Source organism: Neopelma chrysocephalum, unplaced genomic scaffold, assembly GCF_003984885.1.
Source record: "Neopelma chrysocephalum unplaced genomic scaffold, ASM398488v2 Primary Assembly neopelma1_119, whole genome shotgun sequence".
NCBI lineage: Eukaryota > Metazoa > Chordata > Aves > Passeriformes > Pipridae > Neopelma > Neopelma chrysocephalum.
The window spans coordinates 5876808-5892354 of record NW_020897781.1 but is presented as its reverse complement, the minus strand read 5'-3'; the positions used below and the strand labels follow the sequence as shown (position 1 = coordinate 5892354).

At 39.4% G+C, this 15547-nt stretch overlaps 1 protein-coding gene across 1 annotated transcript in view; it reads right to left on the bottom strand.

Annotated features, from left to right (window-relative positions):
• The window catches only part of LOC113974372 (disheveled-associated activator of morphogenesis 2-like), a 35812-nt gene that overhangs the window by 9114 nt on the left and 11151 nt on the right, over positions 1 to 15547 (bottom strand). The window contains exons 4-11 of the mRNA XM_027697453.1: positions 13407 to 13580; positions 11846 to 11994; positions 9533 to 9709; positions 8493 to 8919; positions 8150 to 8312; positions 5102 to 5213; positions 1649 to 1739; positions 1013 to 1099 (exon numbers count right to left, since the gene is read on the bottom strand). Of these exons, the coding sequence (XP_027553254.1) occupies positions 1013 to 1099; positions 1649 to 1739; positions 5102 to 5213; positions 8150 to 8312; positions 8493 to 8919; positions 9533 to 9709; positions 11846 to 11994; positions 13407 to 13580 (1380 nt within the window). The remainder of the gene's footprint in view (positions 1 to 1012; positions 1100 to 1648; positions 1740 to 5101; positions 5214 to 8149; positions 8313 to 8492; positions 8920 to 9532; positions 9710 to 11845; positions 11995 to 13406; positions 13581 to 15547) is intronic.

Here is a 15547-nt window from a genome sequence, read left to right as displayed (position 1 = left end):
TATTCAGGTTGTCCCATAGAGTTTTAAGTGTATATTCTATGATTTAAAAACAGATATTAGTGAGCATAGGTAAGAAAATACTTAGGCAACTGATCAGTGAACATTCAGTGAACATCGAATATCAGTCAAATTAAACAGTGCATATAATAACTTCTAAATATTCAAGTATTTGGCTTTATTGGAGGACAGCAAAGGTGTGGCACTGCACCAGGCAGGGTTAGAAATCTGGGCATCTCCCCTGTGTTTTCCATCTGCTCCTCTTCTGAGCTTTGTCCACTGTCACCATGGTTTTAGTCACAGCCAGACAAAGGACAACAACTTGGTCTTGCAGAACTTTCATGTTTTGTTTTCATTCCCATGCAGAAGGAGAGCAAAACCTCTGAAACATTTTCATAGAAGCAGAATCGTGTCAAAATACTTGTTTTGAACCAAAGCATAGACAAAACCTGGCAGGGAAGGCAGTGGCTTGGAACAGGAAGGTCCAGTCATGAGACTGTTTATTTGCATCCCCCCACCCTTAGGTCATCCTGAAAAAAGGCAGAGAGGGACTTGGGCTCTGGTTCCTGATATTTCAGTTCAGTCCTGTAATCCTGAGGAGGAACACTCTCCTTCAGTCTTCTGCAAAGAGGAAATTCTCTATGAAATGCTGGTCAAATAAACTTGCTCTGTGTCTTTCAGCTTGATTCTTTCAGCTTGTGCAAGAACCTCCCCACAAAGGAAGTTGAATTTTAATGGTGAAATTCACTTCTCACTGGTCAAAGAAAGAGGAAAGTTTAACAACACCAAATAAAAAATTTGAAAATCCTTTCCTGTTCTTTTCTCCCTCTTTTGTGGGAGTCTGTTCCATTGCCAGGCCCATCAGCTACTGCTTCTTGCATCTTGGTGGAATAAGGATGATGTTAAATGCACATATGAGGAAAAAAAAGGATCTGCATTGAGGTTATTTGGCCCTCTAGTATCAAAGGGGTAGATTTTGATGACAAACACACTGTGAAGGACTCATGTTACTCACAGGCTCCAAATCTCTCATGCTCTCAGGGAGCTCACGGACAGTGAGCAGGAGATCCAACCTCTGGCCTAAGTGAGGGATTTTACACATCTGCACAGAATTGAACAGAAAAGGAATCAAAACTCATGTTTATACCAAAACATGCACATATACATTGTAATTTATTCAGCAATTCAGCTGCACCATGGTTTTCCTAATTTCTGTGCTTATTTATTAATTTTATTTGAGGTCTGTGGATTTACTATGGCACACTCCTGAATGTGCACATTTGCATCTGCAAATTCAAATATGCTGGTAGGGCCAGACATTATTAAAATCAATGACACTCCTTTCTTGTGAACAAGAATGTTTAATTACATACAATTTTCTGTTTGTATATTTTGGAAACCTAGTTCAGAATAAATCAGCTCCTACTTTGGGGGGGGGGTGACTTGGAGAAGCAAAGGAATCCATAGAGCCCTCTTCTGATTATTCGAATATATTATCAGAATAATCTGAATATATATCAGAATAATATTATCAGAATAATCCTCTTATGCTGATTCTGGGTGAGATTGTAAATTTGAGTTCCAAACAACAGTGTTTTTACCTCAGAGAATGCCCTAGAAATGGCAAGTGGTGACTTTGAATGCCTCTTACCTCTAACATAAACTGGTCAACCACGTGCAGCTCTGAACATGACCCCTTGAATGACTGGTACCTTTCTGCATCTTTTGCTGTTGGCATGTATCTGTAAAATAGAAATTAAAATTGAATGTCCTCTTCCTCTTCCTCTTCATTCTGAATTGTTGTAACATAAAACAATCATTTCATTCCATGCATTGGAATCTCTTACATTTAGTGTGGTTTATGTGTTGCATGTTAATTCTTTAATCAGTGAAACTCCTGGCCCTGCACAGACACCTCAGCAATCCTTCCCTGTGCCTGGGAACAGTCATTTTCTTTACCATTGTTTTTGCAGGTTTTTTCACTTGCTTAAATAATGACAGCACATAACACAGACCCACAACTTCCTCCCTTCTGCACGAGGCCACAGAATATATTCTCCAGGGTCAGAACTCCAGGGCCACAGATTTTTAGAAAATTGATGTCTTCAAATATTGACTCCACTTGGAAAAACAAACACATCACCACAGTTCTCCTTTGGAGATCCTCCTGCCTGTCTGAGTGCTCACTATGGGAATTCACAGCATATCTTCAGCAAAATGAAATCGATGTTATAGCAAACATATGAGAAGGAGTGTAAAGAATCTTAAATAAGTATTCAGGTCTATCTTCTCTTTCTCTTCAAAATCCTACTAAATTTGTAGCAAGTGTGATTAAACATTCATGGGGATAGCTCTACATTTTCATTAAAAATAATTTATTCAGAAATTGAAAAAATAAAGCAAATATTTTAGCATGTTAAATACAGGACAAGAAGTAAGATTTTTTTTTTACCGTTGTCAGTAATTTGACATTTCAATTCAATAATGTCTAGGGTTTGAATTATTACATCTATATTAAAGCAGATTAAAAATAGTACTTTTTTCACCCTTTGTCATCAAGAAATAATTGAATTCTCATTTAAAAATAAGTTAACTGTTGGCAAATGAAAGGGTGTTTATCACTGAAAAAAGTTTGACTTTTTAAGCAGATTCAAAGAATGCATTTTTAAAAGCTGACAGCAAATATCTTCATTTAATCAAATGTCTGATATTCTATAAAATTGTTTAGATGTCTTATGTATATAAGTTGAAACCAGCAGATTATCTAGGAGGTTTAAAGCTTAAAGCACTGAACAATGGAAGCCATGAAAAAGGAAGCACAAGAACATGTGAATGCATTCCATAATGTGAATGCATTCTTTGTACATGAATGCAACTCTAATGGAATTTGCACAATGAAAAATTCCCATTGCTCTGAAAAAAATTAAGTTTAGAGAGACAAAGAGTGCTTTCCTATTGATTTTAAGACATCAGGATAAAGAATCAATCAGAGAATTATGGAAAGGTTTCCGTATCAAATTAAGTCCTGAAGTTTCTAATAATATCCCACCCCTGGATACAAGAGCAGAACATTCTGCTCACAGGTCACAGTCTTGAAAATGTAATCTTGGGTTTGACTTTAAATATTTTTCATTCTCCAATAGTAGAATTTTGACTTCCTGCTCGGGCTCAGACAGTCTGACAGGAACAATTTGCACAGAGAGGGATTTTCCAGCCCTGGACTATCCTGTTTGAACTGCTGTCCTGACCACAGGTTCTCCACTGACTGGAGGCCACAGTTTTCAAAGGTAAAGTTTTTCACCAATCACTTAAATCAAGTGGAAAGGTTTTCAAAAGTGTCAAGTGTCCTGCTAAATCCGCCACAGCACTTCGTACCAGAGAGACTTGGGAGTGCTGATGTTCCATGAGAATGTCTGGCTGCTCCTTTGATTTTCCACTTGGAAATCCGAGCCTTAATTCTGAGATGCATCTCATTTATTTCACTCACCCTTAAAACTGTTGGGGTGGAAAAAAATTATCTCCCTTTTACTGCAAGATTTGTACGTGCATTCCTAGATTTTGGCAATAAATAAGAATCTCAGGGACAGAATCCTTGAACTCATAGCTTGAATCCTTGAAGCCATATAACATACAGCAAATACAGCATCCAATGTCTCTCACATATTCCATTGCTAGAAAAATTTCCTCAGCATTTCTGCTCTCAAAGAGAGACTTCAAGGAAAAAAAATAGGATCTTTCAAGCTTCATTGTCATCATTATTACTATTATTATCTGATGGCAAGGAGCCCAGATGCTGTAAATCAGGGATCTCAGTGGTGTCACACCGGTTTCAGCAGCGTGGAGATCCTGGACTGAACCTGCAGTGCTGCAGGAAGATGTTTCTTTTTTGAAGGAGCCTTTCAGACCAGTTTTTGAATGGCAGCAGAGCTCCATCACCCTCAGTGGGGCCACCCACCTTTCCCCAGCTCAAAATTTTGCACCACTGTGGGGTATAACTGGTAAAGCACTGGGGCAGCAAGGAAACGTCCTCCAGAACACTGGGACACAAAAAATATGTAAATATTCAGCGTCCTGCCCATGTCCCTTCACACTCGAGGCAAGTTCTGCACAAGCCATGTCACAGAATGACATTAATTCTATGTTACCTGTCTCTTCTTCCTGCTCACAACACTTCCTAAGTGCATACATGATCCTGCAGATCATTTTTAAATTACTGCTGATGTACTGATTTGGATCAGGATTTTCGGACCAAAATTAAACTGATTCCATGAGAAGTGGAAACATCAATTATTTACTTCCTCAGTTTCTTTGTCAGCCTCATCTTTTTCCCGGCTCACTTTAGCAAAACACTCAAATCTTTTCTCATTTTGAAGCAAGAAACAGTTTCACATCAAGTTTTCATGTGTGAATATGTTTATTAAAGTGGCCCAAGTACCACATGGGGACTGGGATGTACAACAGATACTACTCTAGGATCCCACTTCTTTCCTTTATTTTTGTGTCTTAAACTATTCAAAAGGATACAATGCAGTTCCTATGAATTTCATATAGTTTGATTACACTCCTGAAATCTGTTCAGTTTTGCTAAAGATACAGAAATTTTCATTCTGCTTTAAACTCACAAATCTCTGCCACTCTGACATACTGATATTCTTAACATCCCATCGCCTCACACAGTTCCTTTAACACTTGTCTGCCTTCCTGGTCTCCAAATCAATCTTAAATCTTTCATTTCTCATCCCACAGTAGGTTGTAAGGCCGTAGTAGGAGAGGTTGTAAAGTCTTCTCAAGTCAACACCTGCTCACTGACACAACTTATTATTTTCCCAACTCTGCTCTTTGTAACTAGTTCAAAAAATCATGGTGGATTTGCCATCACTTTGCAACCCCCTTTCCTACAAAGATGGGGAAAAGTGATATTTTGGGGCTGTATTCAAAAATCTCAGTTGCAAGGGCTGATTTCTGTGTGCAACCTGATATCCACAGTCAGGATAAATCCAAAGTCTCAGTCCATCCATGAGCTTTGCATTATTTGCAGAAGGCTCTGCCTTCTCCAAAGGGTACCTTATAACATAAACAAAAACAACTGAACCCCCAAATTTACCTCCTTAGTGCTGTAATCTGCTCATCTGTGAGTCCACCACTCTCTTCATGTATGATGTACAGTTTTTCTTTCAGCTCACTTGGTTTGATACGGAAACTTTTAAGAAAAATGTCTGGAAGAAAAGGATTCTTAGATTACTGGGAAGGGAAATCACCAAAATATCTCATCTGTACTTATCAGATTAAAAAAAAAAAAAAAGGAAGAAAGAAAGAAAAAACCCATAACAAACAAACAGGAAAAAAAAACCCAAAATATTTATACATTTCTCTTGTACTCAGCTCAACAGTTAAAATCATTTTTTTCCACATAACAGTACAATAAGTTGGCACAATATTTTGAAGGTTAAAGGAATTACATTTTCCATTTGTTTTGATTTTGTTTACTCGCTTTGTTTAATTTCCAGCAAGAAAACTTACTCCCAAAATGAAGGCAAACTAGGAAAGAGAAGTGCTCACTTCTTCCTAAGATTCTAAAATCTGATAAAGAGTTTTTGTAATGTTTAAGATTTCTGTGCTGATACAGGGCTGGCTCATAACATGCATTATGACAAGAAAATGCAACTAAGATGCCTCTTCCCCAAAGAGGTGAAGGTCATTATTTAGGCAAGTAAAAATTTGTAAGGATGTTGCTCCCAAAAAGACCACTTTGTCTTGCCAGTTATTCTTTAATTACTGTCTGTCTCCCTCACTGATCCTGAAGGATGGAGGTAAAAAAAAAAGGAATCACAAGGAAGTGAACCAAGGGCAGCAGCAGAGAAAGGGAAAATGTTTAAATGCTTCCCATTGTCAGCACGAGACTTGCCCTGGAGCCTCTGCTACTCCAGAACTCCTCTGAGCAACATAAAGGGATTGTGAAGGAGAATTTGGGAAGGATTTACCTTCTTTTTAATTCAATTCTATAAAGGAACAGAGTTGTTCAGGTTAGAGGAACTTGCTGTGGCCCAGAGCAGCTGTTAATGTTTTTAGAGACTGTTGGCCAGTGGAGTGTAGACCATTTATTCTTCCTCTGACACACTCTACACCCTTTGAATTTTGTTATAAGATCTGTGCTTTAGTGCTAAGCCTGGCAGAACTTTCCTTTTTTCCTTCTTGTGCTTTTTATGCCTTGTATCTATTGCTTCCCTATGCCTTTTAAACTGTGTGTCTCTTCAGTGGTGGGGAATCACCATAACAGTGAATAACACACAGTAAAATGTTGATTTTTAAATCTTCACAACCTGTCTACAAAGCATTTAAAATCATCTTGAACGTTTTCAGTAAATGATATCAAGACACTGAAGAAATTCCAGTCATCAGACGTTGTCAAAGTATTTTCCCAGGCAAAATAAGGATTCTATGTGGGAAAGTGGGTCTCATACAGAGAAACAGGCACCAATCAAGACACAGAAGCTGGTATTTTGACTCCTAAATCAGTTTTTCACCCATTAGATCTCACCTTCTTGAGTTAACATATACATTATAATGTCTCTCAAAATTTGCATTGGAAATCTGAGGATGTTTTTCTTGTTTCTTACTGATATCTGTTCTCTGTACAGCAGAAATTTATTTTGTCTACAAGAACCCACGAGATAACTTAGCTTTTATTTGTATTTTCTCACACACTAGACTCAAATTTAGTGTGCAGATCTACTCTCAGAACTCTCATTTCTCTCTTGTGTTCAGAAACTCACTCAAATTCTCAAAAAATTTTAACCTACTGACAATTTTGGAGCTTCATCCTTTTATTCATTAATTTAAGAACTGCAGTTTGCAGCACTTGCAGGAAGATTAATCAGAATTCTCAGGATCAAATTAACTTTTGATCTAAGTAACATCCATTATAATAAGTGTATGCCAAAAATCTCACTGATGGAACTTTAAGGACAAGATTAAGAAACGGATGTAGAATGTCCCATTGAAAAAATAGTTGTAAGAGGAACAGGATCAAAAGGAGGAATGGTGCTATTTGCAAACCAAAAGAAAGAAATTTCCTCAAAGAAACTGCAATAATTTAGTAGATAAAAGTGCTATTACAAGATCCTTTTATCTGCAACAGCACTTCTGTATCACTCTCTTCCTTTTAACCCTTCAAATTGTTAGTCAAGGGATGCAATAATTCCAAGTTATCCCCATTTAAAGCTCCCAATTAAAACTTTACATGATCTCCAAAATACATTCTTTCTTATTAATATTCACAGAGAAGAAATCATTAAAACTTCAACATTAACTGCCCCAAATTCTTTTCACATGTAACACTTCTTAAAACGTCTCTAGGTTATAGAGCTCTTTTGGAAAGCCGTCTCTGTAACAGAAATCAGAGTGGTCTTTGAAGAACAATTACTCTTGCTCCTTTAATATCTACCACTTCTCATTAAAGGGATTGAAAGACCTTTACATCATTTTATTAGGAAGAGCAGAACTATATGTTGAACTCTTTCATTAGCTGTGAAAGGCTGTTCTAGGTCAGGTCTTTGGTAGAATCCTGTGATATGAGAGGGAAGGATCCTGTTCAAGACAGTCATTCACAGCCTGAGCCCTCAGCCAGAGGAAGGCTAAGAATTCCTGAAACCTGGCTTGTAGCTGCCTCAAAGGCCTCTTATGCCAACCCACCTACACCTACACGAATTTCTTGACCTCAGTGCAGGAGAGAGACTGAGCACAGCACTCAAACCTCTGGCTCCCAACCTGCTCCTGTTGACTTTTCTTCACCTGAACAACCCACAAAATTTGAAAAGCCTCTGAAGTCAGTCTTACACTGATTTCACAGGTGACATACATGAGTTCACATATCTGCTTTAAGACAACAACATCACAGCTCAATGGCACATCCACATGTTTTGTACAAGAAGAGAAGAAGCTTTGGGCTTCACCTCTACATCTTTAAGGACCACATTTGGAGCAACTCAGCCATGAGGTCTTCTTTTATAAATTAGTAGAGAGGCATTGACTTAAAACATGATCCAGAAGTTTGTCTCATTGCCTATTGAATGGCAGGAAGTACAAACAGAAAATGTGTGCAGTGTTCAGCCCAGCTCAGAGAGGAGGACACAGTTCTTATTAACACACTTACTGAAGTTATGTGCGACTTTTCGGTCTAACATGATGTGCTGATTCACTGAAGGCTCATTGCCCGAAAATACTGCTGTGTCCTGGATCTGGAACTGTTCACAGAGTCTGGAGACGTCAATTTTCTTCTTACATGGGTCACGTGATCCCCAGACAGATTTGTGAATCTGAAAATACAGGAGTGACCCAGGGTAAAAGCCAGAACAGAGGCACTTTGTTCCATCCAAACACAGAGAAAGGCATCCAGGTCATTTTGTGGCACAGCTGTACTTTTATAACTATAGATGTAAGACACAATACACACAATTTTTTTCTTCTTTAACAGCCACCATCAGTTTCATCCTCACCTTATCAGAAGGAACAACATCCCAGTGAAAGGCTTTGGTTCTCTTTGCTGCTGGAGAGAGGCTGCAGGGCTGTGGAAGGGCAGGAGGGGCTGGTGGTACCTCGGCCCTACTTATGGGAAGTGGAAGAGATGGTGATGCTGGGGCTGCTTCCCCATCTGCAGGCTTTGTCTGGGGGCTTGGAGACTTGTTCAGGCTGGTCCTTGCAGAACTCACACCAAAGTACAGAGTCTCCTCTTTCTGTTCATTCAGAGGTACAATAAATTCCTCGTAATCAGCTTCAGGGGAGGTGCATCCTTGAGATCCCTCCTGAAGTAGGGAGGCCTCCTGGCCCAGCTGACAGTACCTTTCTAGGAGAGACACCCATTCACTCTGGAGCTTGCCAACATCCTCTGGCCTGCTGTTTTGGACAGTAAAGGGTATTCGAAACCTGAAATATAAGAATGTTGTGTATAAACACAAGGCAGTGTAAATAACATGCTGACTAACACAGCCACAGATAGTTCTGATTTAAGCAGAATGATGTTCAGCAGCTTTACTTGTCAAAGCAGCCCAGTGCTGCTGACTCTGACCTTTTCAGACAAAGTTAATTGCTTATGTGTCTAAGGTTAGAGAGCTGAAGTTTTGCCATATATTGACTTTGTGGTGCAGTTACCTCATAATTCCTCCTCTCCACCTTGGGGGAAGGTGAACAGCTTGTTACAACTTGCTGTGCTTGTTGCACAAGCAGAACCTGCTCACACATCTGTCCTACCAAGCTGAACATGCATCTCCTCTTCCCTGGCTCCTGACATGACAATAGACAAGTTGCTGTGGGCAGTATTTCAACTTATCTTCTCAGTTCCATGATGTGGTACTTTTGATTCCTCCTGAAAATCCTCATCAAATCACTGCAGAGCAATGGGAGTGGGAACCTATATAATTCTGATGGCCTGATTTCTCCAGTATTGTTATTTTATTCTGAAACATTGAGGTCCTCTGCTGCTTGACCTTGTTTTCAGTACTTCTGCATTAATAAATTATTAATTACCGACTATACTTACAAATAATTGTGATCTTTGGTCTGAACTGAAAAGGTGCTGCATCCATTCTCCTTGTTGACACTCACATCCCCACCTGACAAATTAATTGTGTTTGCTCCAGGGTCTGCACTCCTGTTCTTTCCTCCCAGACCTGTGCAATATAAAGTCAATTCTCCTTCACGTAGTTGCACCAAGTACCTGAAGGACAAGGAATGGACATACAGCTCATTCTTCACTGACTACTTAGTTACACAAGCCTTGCTTTTGTTAAGGCACTTTCTAAAATCAATAAATCTCCACATTTTTACAGCATCTTCCATGGGACAGGCAAAAAGTATCAATGCTAAAGCATAAAGGCTTTGAGATATTCTCTTTTGAGGGCTTCTTATTCTTATCTGACACATAAGTAAACTGACAGCAACTCTGAACAGGCTGCTATGCCCAATGAGAGCTAAAACAAAGATCTGACCATCAACTAAAAATCACCCAAGTGCTGTTAATTTTTTAGCCACGCTCTGTCCCTCCCACTCCACTTATTCCTCTTGTTTGTTTGGGAGGGTGGATCATTTGGACTATGAGCTTTTAAAGGAATCCCCTGTGTGACTGAGCAGTGCATAATAAGACAAGGCTTCAGAGCCTCTGTGTCTTCCAGGTTTCACTGCCCCCAAGCTATAAACAAGTCACCAAATTTAGTTCCCAGTCATATAGTCCAATATCCCTCCCTCCCAAAAATCCTATTACTCTGTGGGAACTCATGCTGGTCCCACAAGTCACTTGGCAGGAAAGGGCAAGGCTCAAGGGCTTCCATCAGAAATGACTGTGCCAAAATTTGGGTAAAACCTATTTAAAGGATAAATTAGTCCTGGAAAAGCACTGCCTTGACCATACACAGCTTGTAATTCAGCAGAACCTTCTGCTTTAGTCTCCCCTCTGGGATTCTGTTCTGCTGCTCAAAACAAAGGTCCCCCTTTCAACAACAGGTGGGGCTTTACTGTATGTGAGTTTTATTCTTATTTAAGCATTTGTGGTCTCATTTTTCTTGAGGATTTCTGCCTTTCTTTATCATTCTGACAGTTCTATCAAACCTTCCTTTTCCTCCACTCTCTCTTTAAGGTGTGGCTGGTTGATTAAGGTGTTCTATGAGGAATTTAAATAAGTTTAGCTGCTCCAGAAGAATTAAACATAAAATATAAATTGCATCTATTCCCACATAAACAGTCAAAGTGATAAGAATTGTTTAATGGAGCTGGCAGTTATATTGATCTCTCCTTTCTTTAAGGCAGAGACTTATAGTTTAATCGGATCTCCAGATGCTTCCACCATTATTTACTTTGCCAAAAAAAGCAAAAAAAAAAGGAAAAAAAGAGAGAGGATTAATATAAAGAAGAAAGCAACAAGGGCTTTGCTTCACAAGATAAATAAAAATCAATTTCTGTTTGTTAACAAACTTGTTAAGTGTTGCAAGGTAACAAATCCTGGACACACTTGAGGATAGTGTTTACAAGACATGCAGGCGTAGCCTTTTAAAAACAATTAAAATCATTTTCTCTGAAGGATGCTGAGATAATTGCCCCATGCAGATAATTACAATGTTAAATTCTTTTCCTTAGTTTTGCTAGACAGACTTTTCCCCCCCCTCTCTTTCTCTCCTTTGATAGCATAAGCAATTCCCAAGTATTTTAGGAGCTGGCTCAGGGAAAGGTGGCTTGTCTGTGGAATGGGGAGCAAACTATGTGAAACCACTGGGGCTGCTTCACTAGTCCAGCAACAGAACAAGCAGAAGCAAAAGTTGTGCTGATCTGGGATGGTTTAGGGGCTGAAATGGTCATGACAGTCCATTTCCTACTGAATAATGATTCCTGTCTCCAAACCCACCAGCCCATCAGGCCTCCGTGGCTGGTCACCCCCCAGGAGGGGAGTTCAGAACATTTTGAGAAGGAATTATGAATTTTGGGGCAGCCATTTGGCCAGTGTGAGCCAATGTTCTCTAGAAGGACTCCTATACTTCTCCAGTCTCTCCTTGTCCTTATTACTGAGAATGGAGGGGAAGATAAAGGCATAAACATAAAGTCCCACCATTAAATCCCTCTGAGCACCATCACCATTACAGATTTGTGTTGCTGATGGACCCAGCAGGCTCCAGCACACACCAGAACTTTGGTTTGTTGGGACCACAATTGCACTGAAAGTTTACTTTAGTTTCCATCTCATGCAGATTTGCCATCCACCTGTTAACTTTCAAAAGCAATTAAATAATTAACTTATCATCAGCAAATTAAAGTCTTAATGCATTTATCAGAAATTTTAACAAAATCCACAGCCCAGAGTTCATACTTCACCCATTCAGTGGATGCAGAAGTGTTTTGCTGCAAATCCAGCAGCCCTTCATGTATCACATCCCATTCTGCAGGTCTCCCAGAGCAGGACTCCACTGGTCTCTTGTATGAATTGCTCTGTAAAACTCTGCTCAGGAGGTAAATTATCTAGATAAAAAGTGGCAGCAGAGAGAGAATATTTTCCATGTTAATTCCCTTGAATAAGACATCAATAGTTGGATTTTTCAAGTACAAAGATGAGAGACAACACTCTAAGCTGCAGCCAAACAGGTAAAACAAATGAACATAAAATAAGTAATTTATGCTAAACTACTTAACTGGAATTTGGCTTTATGCCCACAATTCTAAACCCATCAGTGTAAGGAGAATACAATTTGATTTTGGAGGGATTACTGTAAAATTTAACTTTACTTTTTTAACTCATACACAAAGCAATCTAGGAAAAAATGTCTGTTCAGATCAGTTCAAGCCCAAGTAGCCCCTGATTGATTAAGCTGGAAACCTCAGACAAACCCAGTACAAAATGAAGGTTTGGCTACAGTGGAAAATATTATGGATTAAGGTGGGTGTGAATTTAAAGAGCTCTTTGTGCTGTACAGGGCCATATATGATGTTCTTATCACTAAATACATGTTCCTTTTTGAGCTCTTCTGCTTAATAATCTGTTTTGAAAATTAGGCTAATCAACCACGAGGTTCTGCTCATCTGGAGGAAAGGTTTCTGCATGTGGGATGAATCGCTGGGTTTCACAGGGAATTAATCCTTCTGGGGAAAAAAAGCCCCCTAAAAATGAGTCACAGCAGAAGTTTGGATGCAAATTCTTCCACGAGGTTTAAAGTTTGTACCTCAGCCTAAATTGTGCAGGGTGGATTCAATGACACAAACTCCAAGAGCTGCCCACCCCTGGACACCTGCACTCGGGTGAAAAGCTCGTGACTTGACTTTCTCATGTTTCAGTAGAACTCAAAAGGAGCTGAAATCTCAAAGTGAAGCAGCTCATACAAAATCTTGCAACACTGAATCATTTAATTAAACAATTAGTTGCACCTAGACTTCATTCCTCTGCTAATTGTGTCATTTCAGCTTCTTTTGATGGTGAAAGATTAATTACTAGGTCTTCTTTTCACAGCATCAGGATGACCTTGTTCATTCTTAAAAGCAGGCATTTTAAGAAATACCTTATGCAGAGAATAAAAAGTGCTTAGAAAGTTTCAATTAAGATTCAACTGTGCACATCATCAGGGTTTTTTTGCTTGTTTTCATACACTCTCAGAGGGGTTACATTCAAGGTGTAGTTGCAGAACTGCATCCACTTTTATATCATGTCTTGAGCTGGCTTCACATCTCCAGTCCCAGTGAACTGTGCCCAAATCCTAAGGCCAAACTTTATCTTGAACTCCCATTCCCTTTGTTCTGTGCACAAACACACGCGGAATAAAGACATTCCTCCTTTTTTGCTTGCACAAAGCACAGCATAACAATGATTGGGACCTGCTGGGTACCACCAGCACATCAACTGTTATTTATAGCAATCTGTCCATGGCATTGTAAAAACTTACCTTCCTTTTATCATCAAGAGACACAGCTTCCAGCTCATAATCCTGTCGCCCATGAAACACGATGCTGAAGCGCCTCCTTTCAGTGTCTTCACAGGCTTTGACTTGAGAGAAAGGGAACTGTTTCTTAATAATTCCTTTTTCAATGTTAAAAATGGTCCTTGTGTTGAAATCAATCTGGAATAGAAGATTCCTCATTACTTGACTCCGTCGCTTCTTGTCATAGGAAGGCAAAGACAACATCCCAATATCACCATGCAAAGGCATTTAGGGAAAGGACCAGCTCAGAATAAATAGGATAAAAAAATGACATTCCATCATCAAGATACCATACAATATTTGTTTTAGTTACAAAACAAACAGATATTCCATGCAGCTGTGTTTCCCTGTCCCTTTTGATGAATATGTATCAATTTATCACTCTGACACATTACTTCTTTTTAAATTCCCCTTGTCTCATACAACCCAGTGCAGAATCTTCCCATTCAGCAGCAGTGGTAGCAAGAACTAAAGGCAAGACCATCTGAGCAGAGGTTCAGTTTCTCCTTCAGCCTGTGCCCCAGCACTGAAATGCAGTGAAGGTGGTTATAGCAGCAGCTTCCATGTCAGGAAAAGAGGAGACAGTTGAGGGATTACTTTCTGATATAAATATTACTGTGTTTTGATTTAGATCTTACCTAACACAGAGTTTTTTGTCACAGAATCACAGAATGGTTTGAGTTGGAAGGAGCTTAAAGAACATTCCATTCCACCCCCTGCCATGGGCAGGGACACCTTCCACTAGCCCAGGTTGCTCCAAGCCCCATCCAACCTGGCCTGGGACACTTCCAGGGATGGGGCAGCCACAGCTTCTCTGGGCAACCTGTGCCAGGGCCTCTCCACCTTCTGAGTAAAGAATTTCCCCTTTTAGTTTAAAACCATTTCCTCTGTGTTCTCTTACTACCTGCCCAATCAAAAAAATCCCTTCCTCCCTATTTTTACACATACATATGTGTACAAATAGATGGAGTAATAATAGCTGATAAAATTACTTTAGTGCAGTTTCATGGCTATAACAATTAAAAATTGTTTGCTTCAAGATGAGATCATTCTTCTTCCACTGCCCAATCTATATTTGCAGGATTAAAAACTTGTATGTGCAGACCATGCCAAATACCCACACTGTGGCCTTTCCCTGCCTTCTGTTTATAGCTGGAAACCTTCAAAGCAGAACCATTCTCATTATTATCTCTGACTTTTGAAGGCTGCTGTTAACTACAGAACTGAAATTAAATTACTCCAGATTCCTAGACTGATAACTTCCACATCTACTACAGCTCTCTGCATTTTTTCCATCAGTTTTATGTCAAAAGAAATAATCTTTTAATTCTAAAACATTGTGGATGTTGAGGGAAATAAGGAAATTATACTTTCTACAGTTTAGATGTAGTAAATAAAAAATACCTTCTAGCATATGTGATTTGGACTTGCTCATTTTTAAATTTTGTCAAAACTATAGGAAAACTCAGTGAAATACAGGTCCCTGGTAACAACATAAACCCTTTGTCCATGACTTCATGGAATCAAATCACCATCAGCTGTTGTCAACACAAGTTTGCTTTAATATCATGCAAGTCAATAAAGCCTTAAGGGTTCATAATATCCAAAAAAAGATTCACAGGGCAGAGTAACCAGAGACAAACTGCACAGTCTGCCAAATGCACCCTGAGTATCCCAGGAACGTTTCTTCCCAAGGTTTTAGTGGGTGCAGTGGAAGTGATGTCCTGTCAAAAGGCACAGATATTTAGATGTGTTTACATCACTTGTGTGCATTTACTCTTGGTAGTTAATAAGAACAACTCCCAGGCAGAGCCCATTATCATCCATCACCTTGGGGACAACTCGTGTTTTGCAGTGGTGAAATAACCTCTTGGATCATCAGGTCCCCTCCAGGGCCCTCCCAGGGGCCTCAGTACAGGGAATGTCAGATATTACCCCCAGATTTCTTCTGGTGTAAAAAGTAGAGATTTTTTTCACTATCTTACACCTCTCTGATGGGCTGCTGAACCACAAGATTTTTTTAAGCTGTCTCCTAACATTTACCCAGCAACTTAAGCATAATATATTTTTATATATTGCTCCAAAAGGGACAATCTTACAGGTTA